Below are 17,765 nucleotides of genomic sequence, written 5' to 3'. Positions count from 1 at the left end.
CAGTCCCGGGAGCGGAAAGACTTACCTTAGGGGGAAAAAAGGACGGGTATACACTCGCGCGCACACACACACATATCCATCCACACATATACAGACACAAGCAGACATTTGTAAAGGCAAAGAATTTGGGCAGAGATGTCAGTCGAGGCAGAAGTGCAGAGGCAAAGATGTTGTTGAATGACAGGTGAGGTATGAGTGGCGGCAACTTGAAATTAGCGGAGATTGAGCCCTGGTGGATAACGGGAAGAGAGGATATATTGAAGAGCAAGTTCCCATCTCCGGAGTTCGGATAGGTTGGTGTTAGTGGGAAGTATCCAGATAACCCGGACGGTGTAACACTGCGCCAAGATGTGCTGGCCGTGCACCAAGGCATGTTTAGCCACAGGGTAATCCTCATTACCAACAAACACTGTCTGCCTGTGTCCATTCATGCGAATGGACAGTTTGTTGCTGGTCATTCCCACATAGAATGCATCACAGTGTAGGCAGGTCAGTTGGTAGATCACGTGGGTGCTTTCGCACGTGGCTCTGCCTTTGATCGTGTACACCTTCCGGGTTACAGGACTGGAGTAGGTGGTGGTGGGAGGGTGCATGGGACAGGTTTTACACCGGGGGCAGTTACAAGGGTAGGAGCCAGAGGGTAGGGAAGGTGGTTTGGGGATTTCATAGGGATGAACTAAGAGGTTACGAAGGTTAGGTGGACGGCGGAAAGACACTCTTGGTGGAGTGGGGAGGATTTCATGAAGGATGGATCTCATTTCAGGGCAGGATTTGAGGAAGTCGTATCCCTGCTGGAGAGCCACATTCAGAATCTGATCCAGTCCCGGAAAGTATCCTGTCACAAGTGGGGCACTTTTGTGGTTCTTCTGTGGGAGGTTCTGGGTTTGAGAGGATGAGGAAGTGGCTCTGGTTATTTGCTTCTGTACCAGGTCGGGAGGGTAGTTGCGGGATGCGAAAGCTGTTGTCGGTCGGTTTATAGTTACAGTTTTAGCACCTTTCATTTCAACAGTTCTGTTACATGGCACATCAAATGTCAGAATTCTGGTTTGGTTTGCACGCTAAGTCCATGAGGCTTCATAGACCTTTAGCACAAATTAACTCCACGCTTTAAGTCTGCTTCACACACACACACATAAGCTAGTGCCAGTGGTATAGTGCTAGCTTAGGAGTGTGCATTTGAATCATTTTTAATAAATTCCAGTGCCATTTTGGTGGTGTCCTTGAATCCATTTCATTACATGATCGTCTGGTTTTTACCATTCTGCATTAAATCCTCTATTTGCACATGTAGTCTTCCCCCCCCCCCCCCCCCCCCCCCCCCCCTCTCTCGCTCTCTCTCGTCGCAAATGGTTTTTTTCAGTTGGACAGCTGAAATGCCACTGAAGTGCTATGTTTTTATGTTCTTCTGTATATGTTATTACTTTCACTTATAGCCCACATCATATGAATACCTTTTATTTTTGTCCGTTACGAAACTAGCTACTAACAAAAATATTGTACTGTTACTGATAACGCAAATCACTTTCAACTCTAGACACCATAGACCTACAATGACACATCATAGGCTAGGCAGTGTTCTGTGTTTGAGAATTATTATTTTTTATTTTTATTTTTTGGAAGCAGGCTTGTGAATCTCCGAAACTCAGGTTCCTCGCATTGGTGCACTGCTGCTGCCAGTTTAATCTAGTGTTGCCAGATAGAGAGTGGTTTCCCACAGCATCAAATATATGGCCTTTTTAAGACTGGCAGGAGTTTTAAATCAAACACAGGACATTTTTATCTTAATTTCGAGTATAAGATGCATCAGCATTTTAAAGACAATTTTTCAGAGAAAAAAATGTCTTACAGACTGTAAAATTTGGTAGTTTTGAATTCTATCAACAATTACCTTTTGTTCATTTTGGCAGTATGGGTAGAAAATGATGTCACCTTGTGAAGGAAGATACCTGCTAGTTTCTATGCGCTCGAGATGTTTCAGTACGCATTCCACAGAATTTGAAACATACACAATCACTGGTTATACTGAAACATTACTATTACCACTGAATTTAATACAGTACAAGTAATGAAAACTTTAAACAATGGAAATTGCAGTATGGAATGTAACAGTATTTTGAAACGAAAAGTTGCTACTCACTGTATAGCGGCGGTGCTGAGTCACAGGTAGGAACAACCAAAAAAAGACATTACCAACAAACAAATCCAGGGTATGGCTACGGGCACCTTTGTGGCATCCTCCTATGCCAACCTGTTCATGGGCCATCTAGAGGAATCCTTCTTAAACACCCAGAATCCTAAACCCCTCACATGGTTCAGATTCGTTGATGACATCTTTTCAATTTGGATTGAGGGTGAGGGTGAGGCCACCCTATCCACAGTCCTCCCAGAACCTCAACTACTTCTCCCTCATTTGCTTCACCTTGTCCTACCCGACCCAACAAGCCATCTTAATAGATGTTGACCTCCCCCTCAAAGACGGCTACATCAGTACCTCCATCCATATCCAACCTACTAACTGCCAGCAATACTTCCACTTTGACAGCTGCCACCCATCCCATACCAAGAAGCCCCTTCCATACAGCCTAGCCACCCATGGCCATCACATCTGCAGGACGAGCGGTCCCTCTTGAAATATACTGAGGGTCTCACAGAAGCCGTCACAAACCATAAATATCCTCCCAACCTTGTACAAAAACAAAATCTCCCATGCCTTATCTTTCCAGTTTCCACCACCTCACAGTCCCACCGTCCAGCCACAGAGGACCATTCGCCTCGTAACTCAGTACCACCCAGGACTAAAGCAGCTGAATTACATTCTCCGCCAGGGTTCTGACCACCCCTTGCTCTGCCCTGAAATGAGAAATGTCCATCCCTACACAACCCCTGCTCCAAACCCCTTACCTCATGGCTCATACCTCTGTTATATACCTAGGTGCAAGACCTGTCCCATACATCCTCCCACCACCACCTACTCCAGTCCACTCACAAACATCACCTATCGCATCAAACGCAGGGCTACCAGTGAAACCAGTCATGTGATCTACAAGCTAAGCTGCAACCACTGTGCTGCATTCTATGTAGGCTTGACAACCAACAAGCTGTCTGACTGCGTGAATAGCCACTGACAAACTGTGGCCAAGAAACAAGTGGACCACCCTGTTGCTGAGCGCACTGCCAAATATGACATCCTTCATTTCAATGACTGCTTCACAGCCTGTGCCATATGGATCCTTCCCACCAACACCAACTTTTCTGAATTGCACTGGTGCGAACTTTCCCCTGCAATATATCCTACGTTCCCGTATCCCTCCTGGCCTGAACCTTTGCTAATCATTGTTCTCTCCCATCCAGCCCCTTCTCTGTCCCCATTTCAACACTAAACAGCCCTTATTCCTCCATTGCACCCAGTGTTTTTACTTCTGTCCATTTCCGCTATCCCCCACCTCTCCGCTGCCCTCCATCCCTCCATCTAACCACCCTACTGCACATAGCTGCCCTAACCTCTTTCCACTTCATCCCTGCGCACTCTCCAACAGCATGTCACTGTTGTCACCCCTACCGTACTATCCCTCCCCATCCCCACCCCACCCCAGCCTCCTCCTTACCCCCACCCAGTCACCACTCCTGTCATGCAATGGTGCTGCTACTCACATTGGAGCCTCAGTTGCCTGAGACTGCAACCATGTATGTGTGAGTTGCATTTGCATGTGTGTGTGTGTGTGTGTGTGTGTGTGTGTGTGTGTGTGTGTGTGTGTGTGTTTGTCATCTAATTTTCACGAAGGCCCTACTGACCGAAAGCTGTATTTGTGACAGTCTTTTTGTTGTGCCTATTTGTGGCTCAGCATCTCTGCTATATGGTGAGTAGCAACTTTCCTTTTCTCAGTATTGTTAATGAAAACTTTAGACAGAGAAAACAAACAATGAATGCTTATGTGTCCTACACTAGCAGTGTCCATCTAGTTACCATGCCAGTGTTTCATACACCCAGTTAGTTTGGTTGTGGTCAAACAAGTTAATTGTCTAGTACACTCCACTACCTGGGTCCTCAGAGCATATCCACCCCCATTATCTCATATCATAGATAAAGTACCTGTTATAATAGTATCACAAGGTCTCATGTACTTAATATCGTAACGGCGCCTATACATTTAACAAAAATACTCACAAATTCCTCTGTTGCTGTTATCTTCCCCCGGAATAAGCTACAAAGCTCCCTGTGCACAGTTGTTGAATGTCCTGTTGCATTAAAATTAGGTGGAAGCACTTAATTTTTCCAACTCAGCTTTTCTCTAAAAAGTGACATATATGGTCAATTCTCTGTGCCAAATAATACAGCAAAGTACCCACATCCTCTCTGTTAGGCTTCTCAGTCAGTCACTTCACTGTCTTTCCTTTTCTCTTCTCGTCATAACTGATGTTCTGTCACTATTCTCTTCCCCAGAGTTTATTTTGGTACCAATTCTATTCAACTTGGATATATGTGGTCTCCCCCCAACAGAGTAAAGGGAGTTCATGTGGATTATTTGGCCATGGCCACTCAAGACATCTTAAAGCTGATACTTCTTCAAAAAGTGGAGGTTAAAACCAAATCCAGCGAAGACGGAAGCTAGTTGCTCTCATCTTGACAACAGAATGACCAATGCATAGCTAAATGTTACCTTTAATGTTAAAGTCCACCACCAGGTGTTCTCGTCATCACAGGTTACCAACTCGAAGCCACATTGTACTGCCAGATCTGTGGAGATAGTGTGTCCTTCTCAAGGAATATTAAAAATTAATTAAAATTCCCACACTCATGTGCCTACATTTGGAATGAGCCAATTAAAACTCAGGTGATCACACATCATATTGGCAGAATCACTGCAAGCAGTGGATTTCAACATGAATGGGAAGTCAGAAATGTCAAATAGCATTACCAGTGAGGAATATCAGACTCTCATGAGACCTCTCAAAAGGCTGATCGCCATGGTATTACTGTGACATGCTTGGAATGCTATGGAATTACTGTGACATGCTTGGAACACAATCTGTGCAGAAAGCCTCCACCAATGGGGTGTGGCTTCATCTTCTCAGTGTGACTGTGGCAATGAATGTCAGACCATCAAACACATTGCAACAAGCTGTAGCTAATGAGCTTACCTGGAAATCTAGAAGACTACTTTGATGTGACAGAGGCAGCCCTTTAATGGATTGAAAAGCTAGATTTTAATCTGTAGTTCTGTATTTTAGTTCTATTTATTCTGTAAAATTATTCGTTTCATGGGATACCTCCTATTATTGTGTTGGACCTCCTTTTGCGTGGTGTGTGCAGCAACTTGACATGGCATGGACTCAACAAGTTGTTGGAAGTCCCCTGAAAAAATACTGAGCCTTGCTGCCTCCATAGCTGTTTATAATTGGAAAAGTGTTGTAGGTGCAGGATTTTGTGCACAAAGTGATGTCTTGATATGTCCCATAAATGGTTGATGGGATTCATGTCGGGTGATCTGGGTGGCTAGGTCATTCATCGAATTGTCCACAATGTTCTTCAAATTAGTCATGAACAATTGTGGGCTGGCAACATTGTGCATTGTCATTAAAATTCCATCATTGTTTGGGAACATGAAGTTCAAGTATGGTTGCAGATGGTTTCCAATTAGCTGAACATAATCATTTCCAGTCAATGATTGGTTCAGTTAGACCAGAGATCCCAGTCCATTCTGTGTGAACACAGTGCACACCATTATGGAACCATCACCAGCTTGCACAATGCCTTGTTGACAGTTTGTGTCCAGGGCTTCGTGGGGTCTGCACCACACTCAAATTCTGCTATCAGCTCTTACCAACTGAAATCAGTACTAGGTTCCAGCTGTCAACTGATATACTGCTACAGCGTGGCAAGTTAAGTGTTCATCTTTTTCTGTATTTCCATACTAGTATATTTATTAAATTTTGTGCATGTTTTTATGTTTAAGAGGTTAACCTCATGTTTTTGTAAGTGTAAAAATTCATTCAGTCTGTCGCACAGTAGTTCATCACTGAACAGACAGCTACATAGCTCATTAATGCATCAGCATTCGTAGGTGACAAATCAAGAGGGAAGCAAGTTACATAGCTAGAATTCTGACTGGTTTTATAGTTTAATACTTTTTTTAGTCTTGCTAGGATGACTAGGATGTGTGTGAATGCAGACGGAGCTGGCCGCAGTTCACGAACAACTGAATGACCTTTTGGCAACAGTCAGTCTCCTTCAGGCTGCTGCTGCCTCCTGGAGCGAGTGGTGGTGGAGTGTGTGGTGTGTTGCATGGGACACCTCAGGTGTCACTTGTTTTGCCCATGGGCTCTGCTTCTGAGGCACCTCATGAGGCACCTTCTGGTGCACCCAATTCGGTGGATCTGCCCTCACCGCATGGTGAGTGGTAGGTGGTAATGTATTCACCCTGCTCGAGGCGGAGGACCAATGTAGAGACTTGCCCCCAGGTCTTGCGCATTCACCCTATGAATGGACAGGTGGCCGCTTCTTCAGCAGGATCCGAGCAGGCACATGTGGGGAGGGGTTTGCTAGTTATTGAGAGCTCCAATGTTAGGCGCGTTATGGAGCCCCTTAGGCAGATAGCATTTAGGGCTGGAAAAAAGCCAATGTGCACTCGGTACGTCTCCTGGGGGCCCCTTTCCAAGATGTGGAGGTGGCAGCCTGCAGCTATTGAGTGTGCAGGGTGTAGTCATCTGCAAGTTATGGCTCATGTCAGCGCCGACACCTGTCACATGGGTTCTGAGGCAGAGATGGTGAGGACTGCTGGCCTCACGTGTGGGATGCAAGCAGAGCTTGCAATTTGCAACTTTGTTCCCAGAGGTGACCGGGGTCCTTTGGTTTGGAGCCGAGTGGAGGGTGTCAACGAAAGGCTTCATAAACCCTGTGACAGTCTCAGCTGCAGATTGCCAGACCTTATTATGTGTGAATTTGCAGGACTCCCCTTATTAGGTCAGGGGTGCACCACACCAAGGAAGCAGTTACTCAGGTAGCAGAGTGCTTGTGGAGTGCACATTGAGGGTTTTTTAGGCTAGGCAGTAGTTTGAGGTGCTCTCATGAACATTCGCCAGTTGATATGTAGCAAGGGATGTCAAACGGCATTCAGGATAAAGACACTTTGACTGTCATAATTTTATCACTAAACTGTCAAAATATTCGTAATAAATTTCCTGAATTTACTGCCCCCCTGAGGAAAGTTATCGCACTCAAATTATTCTTGGGACCGATAGCTGGCTGAAACCCAAAATGGGAGCTCTGAGATATTCAGTGAGTCGTGGAACATATATTGGAAAGACTGGTTAGAGACCATAGGAGGGGGCAGTGGGGAAGTGTTCATTGCAGTTGACTAAAACATTCTCTCTAGTGAGGCCGAAGTTCAGTGTGACAGTGCAGTTATATGGTCATGCAGGTGAAACCATGTTAATTGTTGTATGTTTTTATGGCCACCCGATTGTGCTGTGACAGTTCTAAATTCATTCAAGAAAGTCTAGGGTCAATAATGCAAAAATTCCCAGATCATGCAATCAGTACACACTGGAATGTCTATCGATTTATTGTGAGGGTACAGACAGACTCGTGCGAAATACTTTTGAATGCTGTCTTGAGCAGCTAGCTTGGCAGCGCACACTCAATGGAACTTAGACCTTGTAGCTACAAATAGGCTGGACCTTATCAACAAAGTCAGTATAGTAAAGGGAATTAGTGATCATAAGTCATTATAACTACTATGATTTTATAACAACTATGATTATGAAACTTAATAAAGCAGTGAAGAAGGATAGGAGAGTGTTTCTGCTAGATAGAGCAGATACAGTTATTAGTATCATACAGTTATTAGTATCTCACTTAGACAGTGAATTGGCATCACTTGGCTCCTATAAGATGTATGTAGAGGAAATATGGGCAAAGCTTAAGCAGATTGTAAATTGTGGTCTGGAGAGTTATGTGCCTAGTAGGTGGATAAAGAATAGAAAAGACCCACCGTGGTTTAATAACGAAATTCAATGCTGAGGAAGCAGAGGCTGTTGCACTTGGCAAGTTCAAAAGGGGACGCACAAATGACGATGAGAGAAGTCTAGTAGAGATTCTTGCATCTATGAAAAGCTCTATGCGCAAAACATACAACTACTACCACCGTCGCACCTTAGCAAAAGATCTAGCAGAGAACTCGAGGAAATCCTGGCCTTAGGTAAAAATGTTAAGTGGGTCTAAGGCTTCTATTCAGTCCCTTGTTGAGCAGTCTAATGTGGCAGTTGAAGATGGCAAAATGAAATCCAAAGTTTTAAATTTCACATTCAAGAAATTGTTCATACAGAAAAATCATACAAACATATTGTTATTTGAACACCGGACAGACTCCTGATGGATGACTTCAGCACCCCCGGTGTAGAGAAACAAATGAAAGATTTGAAAGTAAATAAATCACCAGGTCCAGATGGAATCCCAGTTCAATCTTAGTACTCTAAAGCAGTGGCCCCTTACCTAGCTTGCATTTATCATGAGTCTCTCACCCAGCACAAAGTCTCAAGTGACTGGAAAAAGGCGCAGTTGACTCCAGTTAATAAGAAGGGTAAAAGTATGGACCAATATCTCTAACTTCTATCTGCAGCAGAATCATTGAACATATTCTCAGTTCAGATATAATAAATTTTCTTGAGACTGAGAAGCTTATGTCCATGAGTCAGCATGGTTTTATAAAGCATCGCTTATGAAAAACTCAGCTTGCACTGTTTCCACATGATATGTTGCAAACTACGGACGAAGGGCAACAGGCTAGATTCCGTATTTCTAGATTTCCGGAAAGCATTTGACACAGTGCCCCACTGCAGCTGTCAACAAAGGTACAAGCATATGGAATAAGTTTGCAGATGTGAGGGGATCAAAGACTTCTTAAAAAATAGAACCCAGTATATTGTCCTTGATGGCAAGTGTTTGTCAGAGACAAGGGTATCATCAGAAGTGCCCTAGGCAAGTGTGACTACTGTTGTTCTCCACATACGTAAACGATTTGCTGGATAGGGTGGGCAGCAATCTGCAGTTGTTTGCTGATTATGCCATGGTGTACCGTAAGGTGTAGAAGTTGAGTGACTGTAGGAAGATAAGAGATGATTTAGACAAAATTTCCAGTTGGTGTGATGAATTGCAGGTAGCCCTACATGTGAAGAAATATAAGTTAATGAGGATGAGAAGGAAGAACAAACCTATAATGTTCGGATTCAGTATTACTACTGTCCTGCTTGACACAGTAAAGTCATTTAAATATCTGGGTGTAATATTGCAAAGCAGTAAGAGATGGAACAAGCATTTGAGACCTGTGGTAGGGAAGGTGAATGGTCGACTTTGGTTTATTGGGAGAATTTTAGAAAAGAGTGGTTCAGCTGTAAAGGAAACAGCGTATAGGATGCTGGTGTGACCTATTCTTGAGTACTGCTTGAGTGTTTGGGATCCATACCAGAATGGATTGAAGGAAGAAATTGAAGCAATCCAGCGGCATGCTGCTAGATTTGTCACTGGTAGGTTTGAACAACACATAAGTGTAATGGAGATGCTTCCGGAACTCAAATAGGAATCCCTGGAGGGAAAGTGACGTTCCTTTTGAGAAAATATATTAAGAAAATTTAGAGAACCATCGTTTGAAACTGACTGCCGACAACACACATTGTGCGTAAGGACCAGCAAAAAAAGATACGAGAAATTAGGGCTCATATGGAGACACATAGACAGTTGTTTTTCCCTCGCTCTATTTGTGAGTGGAACAGGAAAGGAAATGACTAGTAGTGGTACAGGTTACCTTCAGCCACGCATTGTACTGTGGCTTGCAGAGTGTCAATGTAAATGTAGATGTAGATCTGACCAGGTCATGGTTTTCCAGTCGTCTAGGGTCCAACTGATATGGTCACGACTGCAGGAGAGGTGCGCTGCAGTTGTGATCTTGCTGTTAGCAAAGGCAGTCGTGTCGATTGTTGGCTGCCATAGCCCATTAACTCCAAATTTTGGTGCAGTGTCCTAACAGATATGTTTGTTACATGTCCCACTTTGGTTTTTGTGGTTATTTCATGCAGTATTGCTTGTCTGTTAGCACTGACAACTCTACGCAAACACTGATGCTCTCGGTCATTAAGTGAAGGCCGTTGGCCACTGTGATGTCAGTGGTGAGAGGTAATGCCTGAAAGTTCACATTCTCCACACTCTCTTGACATTGTGAATCTCAGAATATTGACTTCCCTAGCAATTTCTGACATGGTGTGTCTCATGCATCTATCTCCAACTACCATTCCACATTCAAAATCTGTTAATTCTAGTTGTGTAGCCAAATGTGTTGGAAACCTTTTCACATGAACCACCTGGGCAAGGTGAAAGCTCCACCGATGCAGTGCTCTTTTATACCTTGTGAACGCAATACTACTGCCATTTGCATATGTGCAAGTCAGTATCCCTTTACTTTTGTCAATCAGTGTACATTAGTTGCACCTCAGTTGGTATTGCCATATGCTAAATAAATAATTCTGTTCCTCTTCTACCCCTGCTCTCATGTTGACTGTTGCCAGTTCCCTCACTAAATGTACCTGCCTGTAGTTTGTCTTTGTTGTTTTACTGTGCATGAATGAATATCAACTATTTTTTTCCACTGCTATAGCTACTACTGATTCCAGTATTCATGTCACAGTTATTGTTAAATGTTTGATTTCATTATACTGCATGTAAGACATGTCATAACACGTGTTATAATGAATGTAATATGAAATATGTAGAATGCGTGCTTGGGTGTAAAAAAAGAAAAGGGCCCAGTGGCCCAAAATTTGACATGGTTAAAAAAAATAAAACTTCTGAAATCACAATGCAGACATCAGAATGCAGGAATATTTTACTCAGGAGAATGCCACGCCATCCTCATTGAATTGCATTTACTTTGGAAATGTAATGGCTGCAGTTTCCCCTTGCTTTTAGCTGTTCATAGTACCTGCATAGCAAGGTCATGTTGGCTTATCTGGCTTTATTTGAGGGTATGGACAGTGTAAATAACACACAAATTTTCAAATAGGATGTAAATCTCGGGATCTGTCTTACAGCTCTTTTATTAAAGCATGTAACATTCAACCACTGATTTCAGTACCTTTTGTTGACTTCTGTTGTACTCCATAACAGCTAAACTCCTCTCTGTAATAGTTCTAATTACAGAGCTAAATACAGTGAGAGCCCCATGTTATGTTTTTGTGTGATCCAGATGTAAAAACCGTAAAATTGAGGGAAATGCAGAATCAAGGAAAATGTTAAAACCCCCAAAGTACGAGCAAAAAATATGTAATTGGTATGTTGTTGTTGTTGTGGTCTTCAGTCCTGCGACTGGTTTGATGCAGCTCTCCATGCTACTCTATCCTGTGCAAGCTTCTTCATCTCCCAGTACCTACTGCAACCTACATCCTTCTGAATCTGCTTAGTGTATTCATCTCTCGGTCTCCCCCTATGATTTTTACCCTCCACGCTGCCCTCCAATACTAAATTGGTGATTCCTTGATGCCTCAGAACATGTCCCACCAACCGATCCCTTCTTCTGGTCAAGTTGTGCCACAAACTTCTCTTCTCCCCAATCCTATTCAATACTTCCTCATTAGTTATGTGATCTACCCATCTAATCTTCAGCATTCTTCTGTAGCACCACATTTCAAAAGCTTCTATTCTCTTCTTGTCCAAATCTTTCATTTTGTGTGCGTGATCCTTTGAGTACTAACAGTGCAGCAGCACGTAATACAGTTTCTTCATCTCCACATGTGATATGGCAGACAATATGAAAACAATATAACAAACAGCACTGCAGACGTTGCGAATACACTGAGAAATGTGTGCTGCCAGTGTTGACAGAAACAGACACAAGAAACAAAGTTGGAAACAAATGGGAAACACCTTAGGAGTGGTAGTGTGGAAGCCACTTCACAGTACTTTTTGCAGTGGTGACATCACTAGTGGGCTTTTGACTATTGACTTTAGTGTGCGCTTGTGAATGACCCCTGTGTGAACTGTGTGCACTTTGATTATTCACATCTTTCATAGTGTGTGACAATGAGTGCAGTATACCGTTTCAAAGAAAATGTCAGTTAATACAGCATCAACAACATAAGGCTTCAAGAGATATTTATAATAAATAATGTACAATGCAAAATTCAGATGAGTAAGCTGTAGCATAATTGATAACGTCATGGTTAGCTGAGTCAGAGGTTTGTTTGCAGGCCAATATTTTTTCAACTTAGCGTTGTTATCACATTCATTATGATCGTAATACGATATGTTCTTCAAGTGTCGATGTTATTAAACATTTCTATCTTGTTGGAGAAGGAAGGATGAAATAAATATTTGCCTGTTTTATTTCTAGATGTCTGGTGATTTCAGAGTGAGTGATTACGCAGAAACCTAACAGGACAGTTAACATTCTTGAGAGTGAAATGAGCAGCAATAAAATTCATATAGTTTCGTGTCACAAATACTTCGCTGTTTATTTCCAAATATGTGGCGATTATATGTAAATACAAAAAACTGCAACCAGTCACTTTTTTCTGAAACGTTATTTATTATTCCATGACCCACTTTTCAAACATTTTTAGGTATTTACATTCAATTAACAGTCGCAGGTTCTAAAATATCCGTATTGGATAAGCTTAATATGTGGCAATTTCCTAGTGTGTGGTTAGGCAGGAACCTAAGAGGACAGCTTAAATTGCTGCATGTGAAATGATGCAATAAAATATTCTTCTTTGTCATAAATATTTCACACTATGCGCAACCACACACATATTACCCAAAGAGTTCTTGCTACAACTGAGATTCTCCTGCGACTAACATTAACTGCCATTAACATCAACTTCACGCTATAGCAATCGAAAAATTGATCGCTTCATTCCTGGTTGCTTTCACAGTGCCACCACATCACAATTACGTCAGTTTCTGCAGAAAAGTAGTGCATAATGTAGTCGAACCATCATCATTGCATGGTGAAGCTAAACGTTGCGAGTTGCGTTGGCAATACCGATTGTGGATTCCTTTTTTTTTTTCCCCCCCTACTTGTAACTTGTTCAGTCACATCAAATGCCAATAGCAAGAAAACTGGACGAACTCAAGCGAAATGTTGAGTAAGAAACTTTACTAGAAAGAAATGTGAAAACAGGGAATTTTTAGCATTGAACTTTACTGTTTTTTCACATGGACTACGAATTTATGGTGCAGTTTCCAAAAAACGTAAAATCGGAGAATGTAAAATCGAAATTCCACTGCTACTTGCTAGATGTCTAATAAAGACATGTGAATATAGCTAGATTTTTACCCCAAACTGAGTATATTGAGACATTTTCAGCATTTCTTGTTATTTTGTTGCGGGATGTATTACAGAGTTTCTTCCTCAGAGCTAATCAAAAAATTAACACTAATGACATGCAAGGCTTGGTTCTTAAGTGGATTAAATTTTTAGCAGTAAAGGTTTTTGTGGCTCTACCCCAAGGGAATGGATTACAGAACCATTACTGTTCATGATATGTTGTCGTCTTCGGTCCACAGACAGATCTGATGTAGCTCTCCACACAAGCCTACCCTTAGCAATCTTTAAGCAGCTACTGCAACCTATAGCGACTATCCATTTGATCCTTCTTACAATATTCGTGATTAGATCAGACTTCCCCTCCCCCTCTCACATACACCCACACACATTCGCTTCTGTCCATTATCAATTTAACTATTCCTTGATTGATTAGGATGTGTCATATAAACCGATCCATTCTTTTAGTCAAGTTGTCATAAATTTCTTTTCTCTCAAATTTTACTCATTACTGCCTCATTAAGTTTTGATCAACCCATCTAATTTGAAGCAGTCTTCTGTAGCACAGTATTTCAAAAGCATTTATTCTCTTCTTTTCTGAAGTGCTTATTATCAGTGTTTTACTTCTGTACAAGGCTCTACTCCATGCCAATACTGTCAGAAAATACCTCCTGGCAAATTAATATTGGATGTTAACAAATTCCTCTTTTTCAGAAATACATTTATTTTTAGTCAAATAGTAAAAGTTACCTGCTACGTCTCAAATATACGAGGGCGGTTCAGAAAGTAACCTCCGATCGGTCACAGTGCGGGTTGTGGGGGGAGTAGCGACGCCATCTGTGCGTTCACGCACTCAACAGGTCAGTCGGCATCAAGCCGTGGTCGAGTGAACGTCGTACCTGCGCTAGTTTAGTTTTTGTGGCAGTTTGAAATGTGTGCTGCAATAGAAAACCCCGCCAAATGTGAAGTGCGTGCTGTCATAAGGTTTTTTACAGCCAAAGGATATTCTGCAGCAGCTATTCATCGTGAACTTTGTGCCGTGTACGGACCAAGAGTTATGAGTGAAGGAGTTGTCCGTGAATGGGTACGTTTATTTAAAAGTGGACGAGAAAACGTTCATGATGAAGAGAGGAGTGGTAGACCATCATTGGTGACTGACGAACTCGTTCAGACAGTTGATGCAAAAGTTCGTGAAAATCGACGTTTCTCAATGTCGGAGTTGTCTACTGGTTTTCCACAGATTTCTAAGACTCTCTTGTACGAGATAGTGACAGCAAGATTGGGTTACCGTAAGTTCTGTGCACGATGGGTGCCCAAAATTCTTACCGACCACCACAAAACTCAAAGAATGGCCTCTGCATTAGACTTTGTCACGTTATGAGGACGAAGGAGAACCATTGTTAAACAGAATCATGACCGGTGACGAAACCTGGATTAAGTACGTGAACCCTGAGACAAAAGAACAATCAAAGATGTGGGCACATTCAAATTCGCCTACCAAACCAAGAAAAGCTTCGCAAGATTTTTCTGCCAGAAAACTGATGGCAACGGTGTTTTGGGATGCCAAAGGGGTGTTGTTGGTTGAATTCATGGAACGTGGTATGACCATTAATCAAGACGTGTACTGTGAAACAATAAAAAAGTTACGACGGGCTATACAGAACAAACGCCGTGGTATGCTGACTTCCGGTATCGTTTTTTTGCACGATAACGCCCGTCCTCACTCTGCTCGCAGAACAACGGCCCTTCTTGAGTCCTTCAAGTGGGACGTTATCAACCATCCACCTTACAGCCCAGACCTGGCGCCAAGTGATTATCACCTCTTCATGCATTTGAAGAAATGGCTCGGGTCACAGCGGTTTGATGATGACAAAGAGCTCAAAGATGCGGTCACAGGCTGGCTCCAGGCACAAGCGGGTGATTTTTATGCAGAAGGAATTTCAAAGCTTGTGAAGAGATACGATAAGTGCCTCAATCGCTATGGAGACTATGTAGAAAAATAGTGCAAAAATGTAGTTGTAAGATGTATATATTAAAATATTTTTATTTAACTTGGTGTATTTTTTTAAATCAACCGGAGGTTACTTTCTGAACGGCCCTCGTAAGTCCCTCAGCATTAACTTGTTAAATTCATTTACATTCTGTTACTCTTATTTTACTTACAATCTACTTCCAAGACTCTAGCCATTCCATTCAGTTGCAGTTCCAAGTCTTTTGCCGTCTCTGGTGGAATTAAAATGTCATCAGCAGATCTCTCTTCTCTCTGAATTTTAATTCCTTTTCCAAATTTCTCTTTTCTGCCTGCTCAGTGTAAAAATTGTTTTACGTTGGGTATAGGCTACAATCCTCTCCCACTTCCTTCTCAACTCATTGCTTTCTTTACATGTCCTTCAACTCTTATAATTGCAGGCTTCACTTCCTGCATTTTATCCTTGCAACCTTCAAAATTTCAGAAAGTGTAGTCCAGACAGTAGCTTTCTTCAAATTTGCAAATGCTATAAATATAGTCTTGGCTTTCTTCAGTGTATTGTCTAAGATGAGTCTTTGGGTAGTATTGCCTGATGTGTTTACACATATCTCCAGATTGTAAACGCTTGCACCCCTCCTCTCCGTCCCCCCCCACCCCACCCCCACCCACCCACCCCCCTCGCCATGAGACATTCCTACCCCTATCAATTTTGGAGAGTGGTACAGGTACATTAATGTGAAAATGATTTTAGTTGAAAGAGGGAGATGCAAAAGAGCATGTAATACTGTAGTCTTGTACATAAAAAATGCATCTTGTCCCAGTGCAGAAACTAGGTAGTAGATTTAACTGTTGCTTACAGCCTTTGATAGTGAAAAGTGGTTCCTTTAAAGGGTTAGGCACACAATCATATATACTTGATTATTGGAAGAACCCTGGCATGGTATCAAGTGAAAATGAGGTATGACATGCAGATTTTTGGGGCAGTAACTCATCATATTTCATCAAAATGAAGCTGCATTGCTCATAATTAAATGATGCCTCTGTTCCAGCCAAGTTGCAATAGTGTTTCTTTACACAGATAATTGGAAAAAAATGAGATGCAATGATGGAGTTTGTCCAGAAACTCACAGATTTCTCCTTTATTTTTCAGTTTGAAGGGAGATGCTCAGCACACATTCAAAGGTGACAGAACAAAAGAAGAAATAGTCAATTTTGCAGTTAGACTCTCAGGTCCACCAGTCCAACAGCTGACAAAACTGGAGAGCTTGGAAACAGTGCAGCTGACAAAACCGTTATTTTTCCTTTATATTGGAGAAATGATTGGAAACTTGTGGGTGAGTTGCTTTGGTTTTTGATTTTTGTTGCAACTCTAACTTGTTGTGATGAGTAGTTAAAGCTATTCACGCATAACATTATACATTTTGCACAGTGATTGGCCTGAAAATGTGTGTTCATCAGTGTTTTAATTTATCTTGAAGTCTCCTTGATTACAGACATTTATATTGCTTCAGAACTTAATGCTTTTGATTCTTCTTGCTTGATTCAACATATCTGGAATTTGTGCCTTATTCAAGCATATTTGGAAATCTGGATTACCTTACAGAGCTTCAGATGAATAACATGATGGTTCCTTCAAAAAGTGTGTGACAGATTCCTTGTCCAGTCCTAGTCCAGTCTGTTCCGTTATCAGCAGCATTGTCATAATAATTACTATGGAAACTACAGGAGTAGAAAGAATACATGTGATCAAAATAAATTTTTATCGTAGATTAGGTACACAAACAAAAATGATTAAGATTACAGAACTATATATAATTTCTTTCTTTAAGACTTTAATGTGGTGTGAAACTTACACATATGTCAGTCGGGATTGAAATGTCGTAGTGTAAAATCAAAGAGGACCTGAATATGTCCCTGAGGTAATCTCTCCATAGCCATTCAGTCATCAATAGTAATTACTATTACCAACCAACCAAACCCCAAACATGTTTGATGAGTGATGTGCCAAGCAATCATAGGCCAGCAAAACAGTGGTACCCATCATCAATGTAGACTTTCCCTTTTTCTTCAATTAAAATTTCCAAGTTGACAAGCTGTAGTCAGTACATAAAACTATTTATTTCTGTTTTGTCTCTAACTGTGGTGGACATCTTGCTGTTTTGTATCCGAACATCTCTCTTGCAGTTGGAGATGGATAATCATAGAATAGTTTTATATATCGACAGCAGTCTTTCAACTTGGAAGTTTAAACTGAAATTGTACCCATCTTTCTTCACAGAAAGCTAGTACACTCCTTACTGCATACAGGCGTGTGTTGTTCTGCTGAAATAATTGCAGCATGTTGAACTTCCAAGAGAAGTGTTTTACTATGCTATAAAAACTCATTGGTGTATTTGTCACTGCTCAGCATTCACTGGGTATGCTATGCTGAGATTGCCATGCTGCATCAAATGCTGCAGCAAGCCATCATACTTGATGATTTCTGT

General features: G+C 41.8%; 1 protein-coding gene across 3 annotated transcripts in view; it reads left to right on the top strand.

Annotated features, from left to right (window-relative positions):
- The window catches only part of LOC126175460 (protein disulfide-isomerase TMX3), a 352,285-nt gene that overhangs the window by 75,677 nt on the left and 258,843 nt on the right, over window positions 1-17,765 (top strand). For all 3 annotated transcript variants that reach the window (XM_049922268.1, XM_049922267.1, XM_049922266.1), the window contains exon 5: window positions 16,430-16,613. In XM_049922268.1, the coding sequence (XP_049778225.1) occupies window positions 16,430-16,613 (184 nt within the window). The remainder of the gene's footprint in view (window positions 1-16,429; window positions 16,614-17,765) is intronic.

Source organism: Schistocerca cancellata, chromosome 3 (genome assembly GCF_023864275.1).
Source record: "Schistocerca cancellata isolate TAMUIC-IGC-003103 chromosome 3, iqSchCanc2.1, whole genome shotgun sequence".
NCBI lineage: Eukaryota > Metazoa > Arthropoda > Insecta > Orthoptera > Acrididae > Schistocerca > Schistocerca cancellata.
Note: the sequence above shows the minus strand (reverse complement) of the source record. Positions and strands in the feature narration are given on the sequence as shown.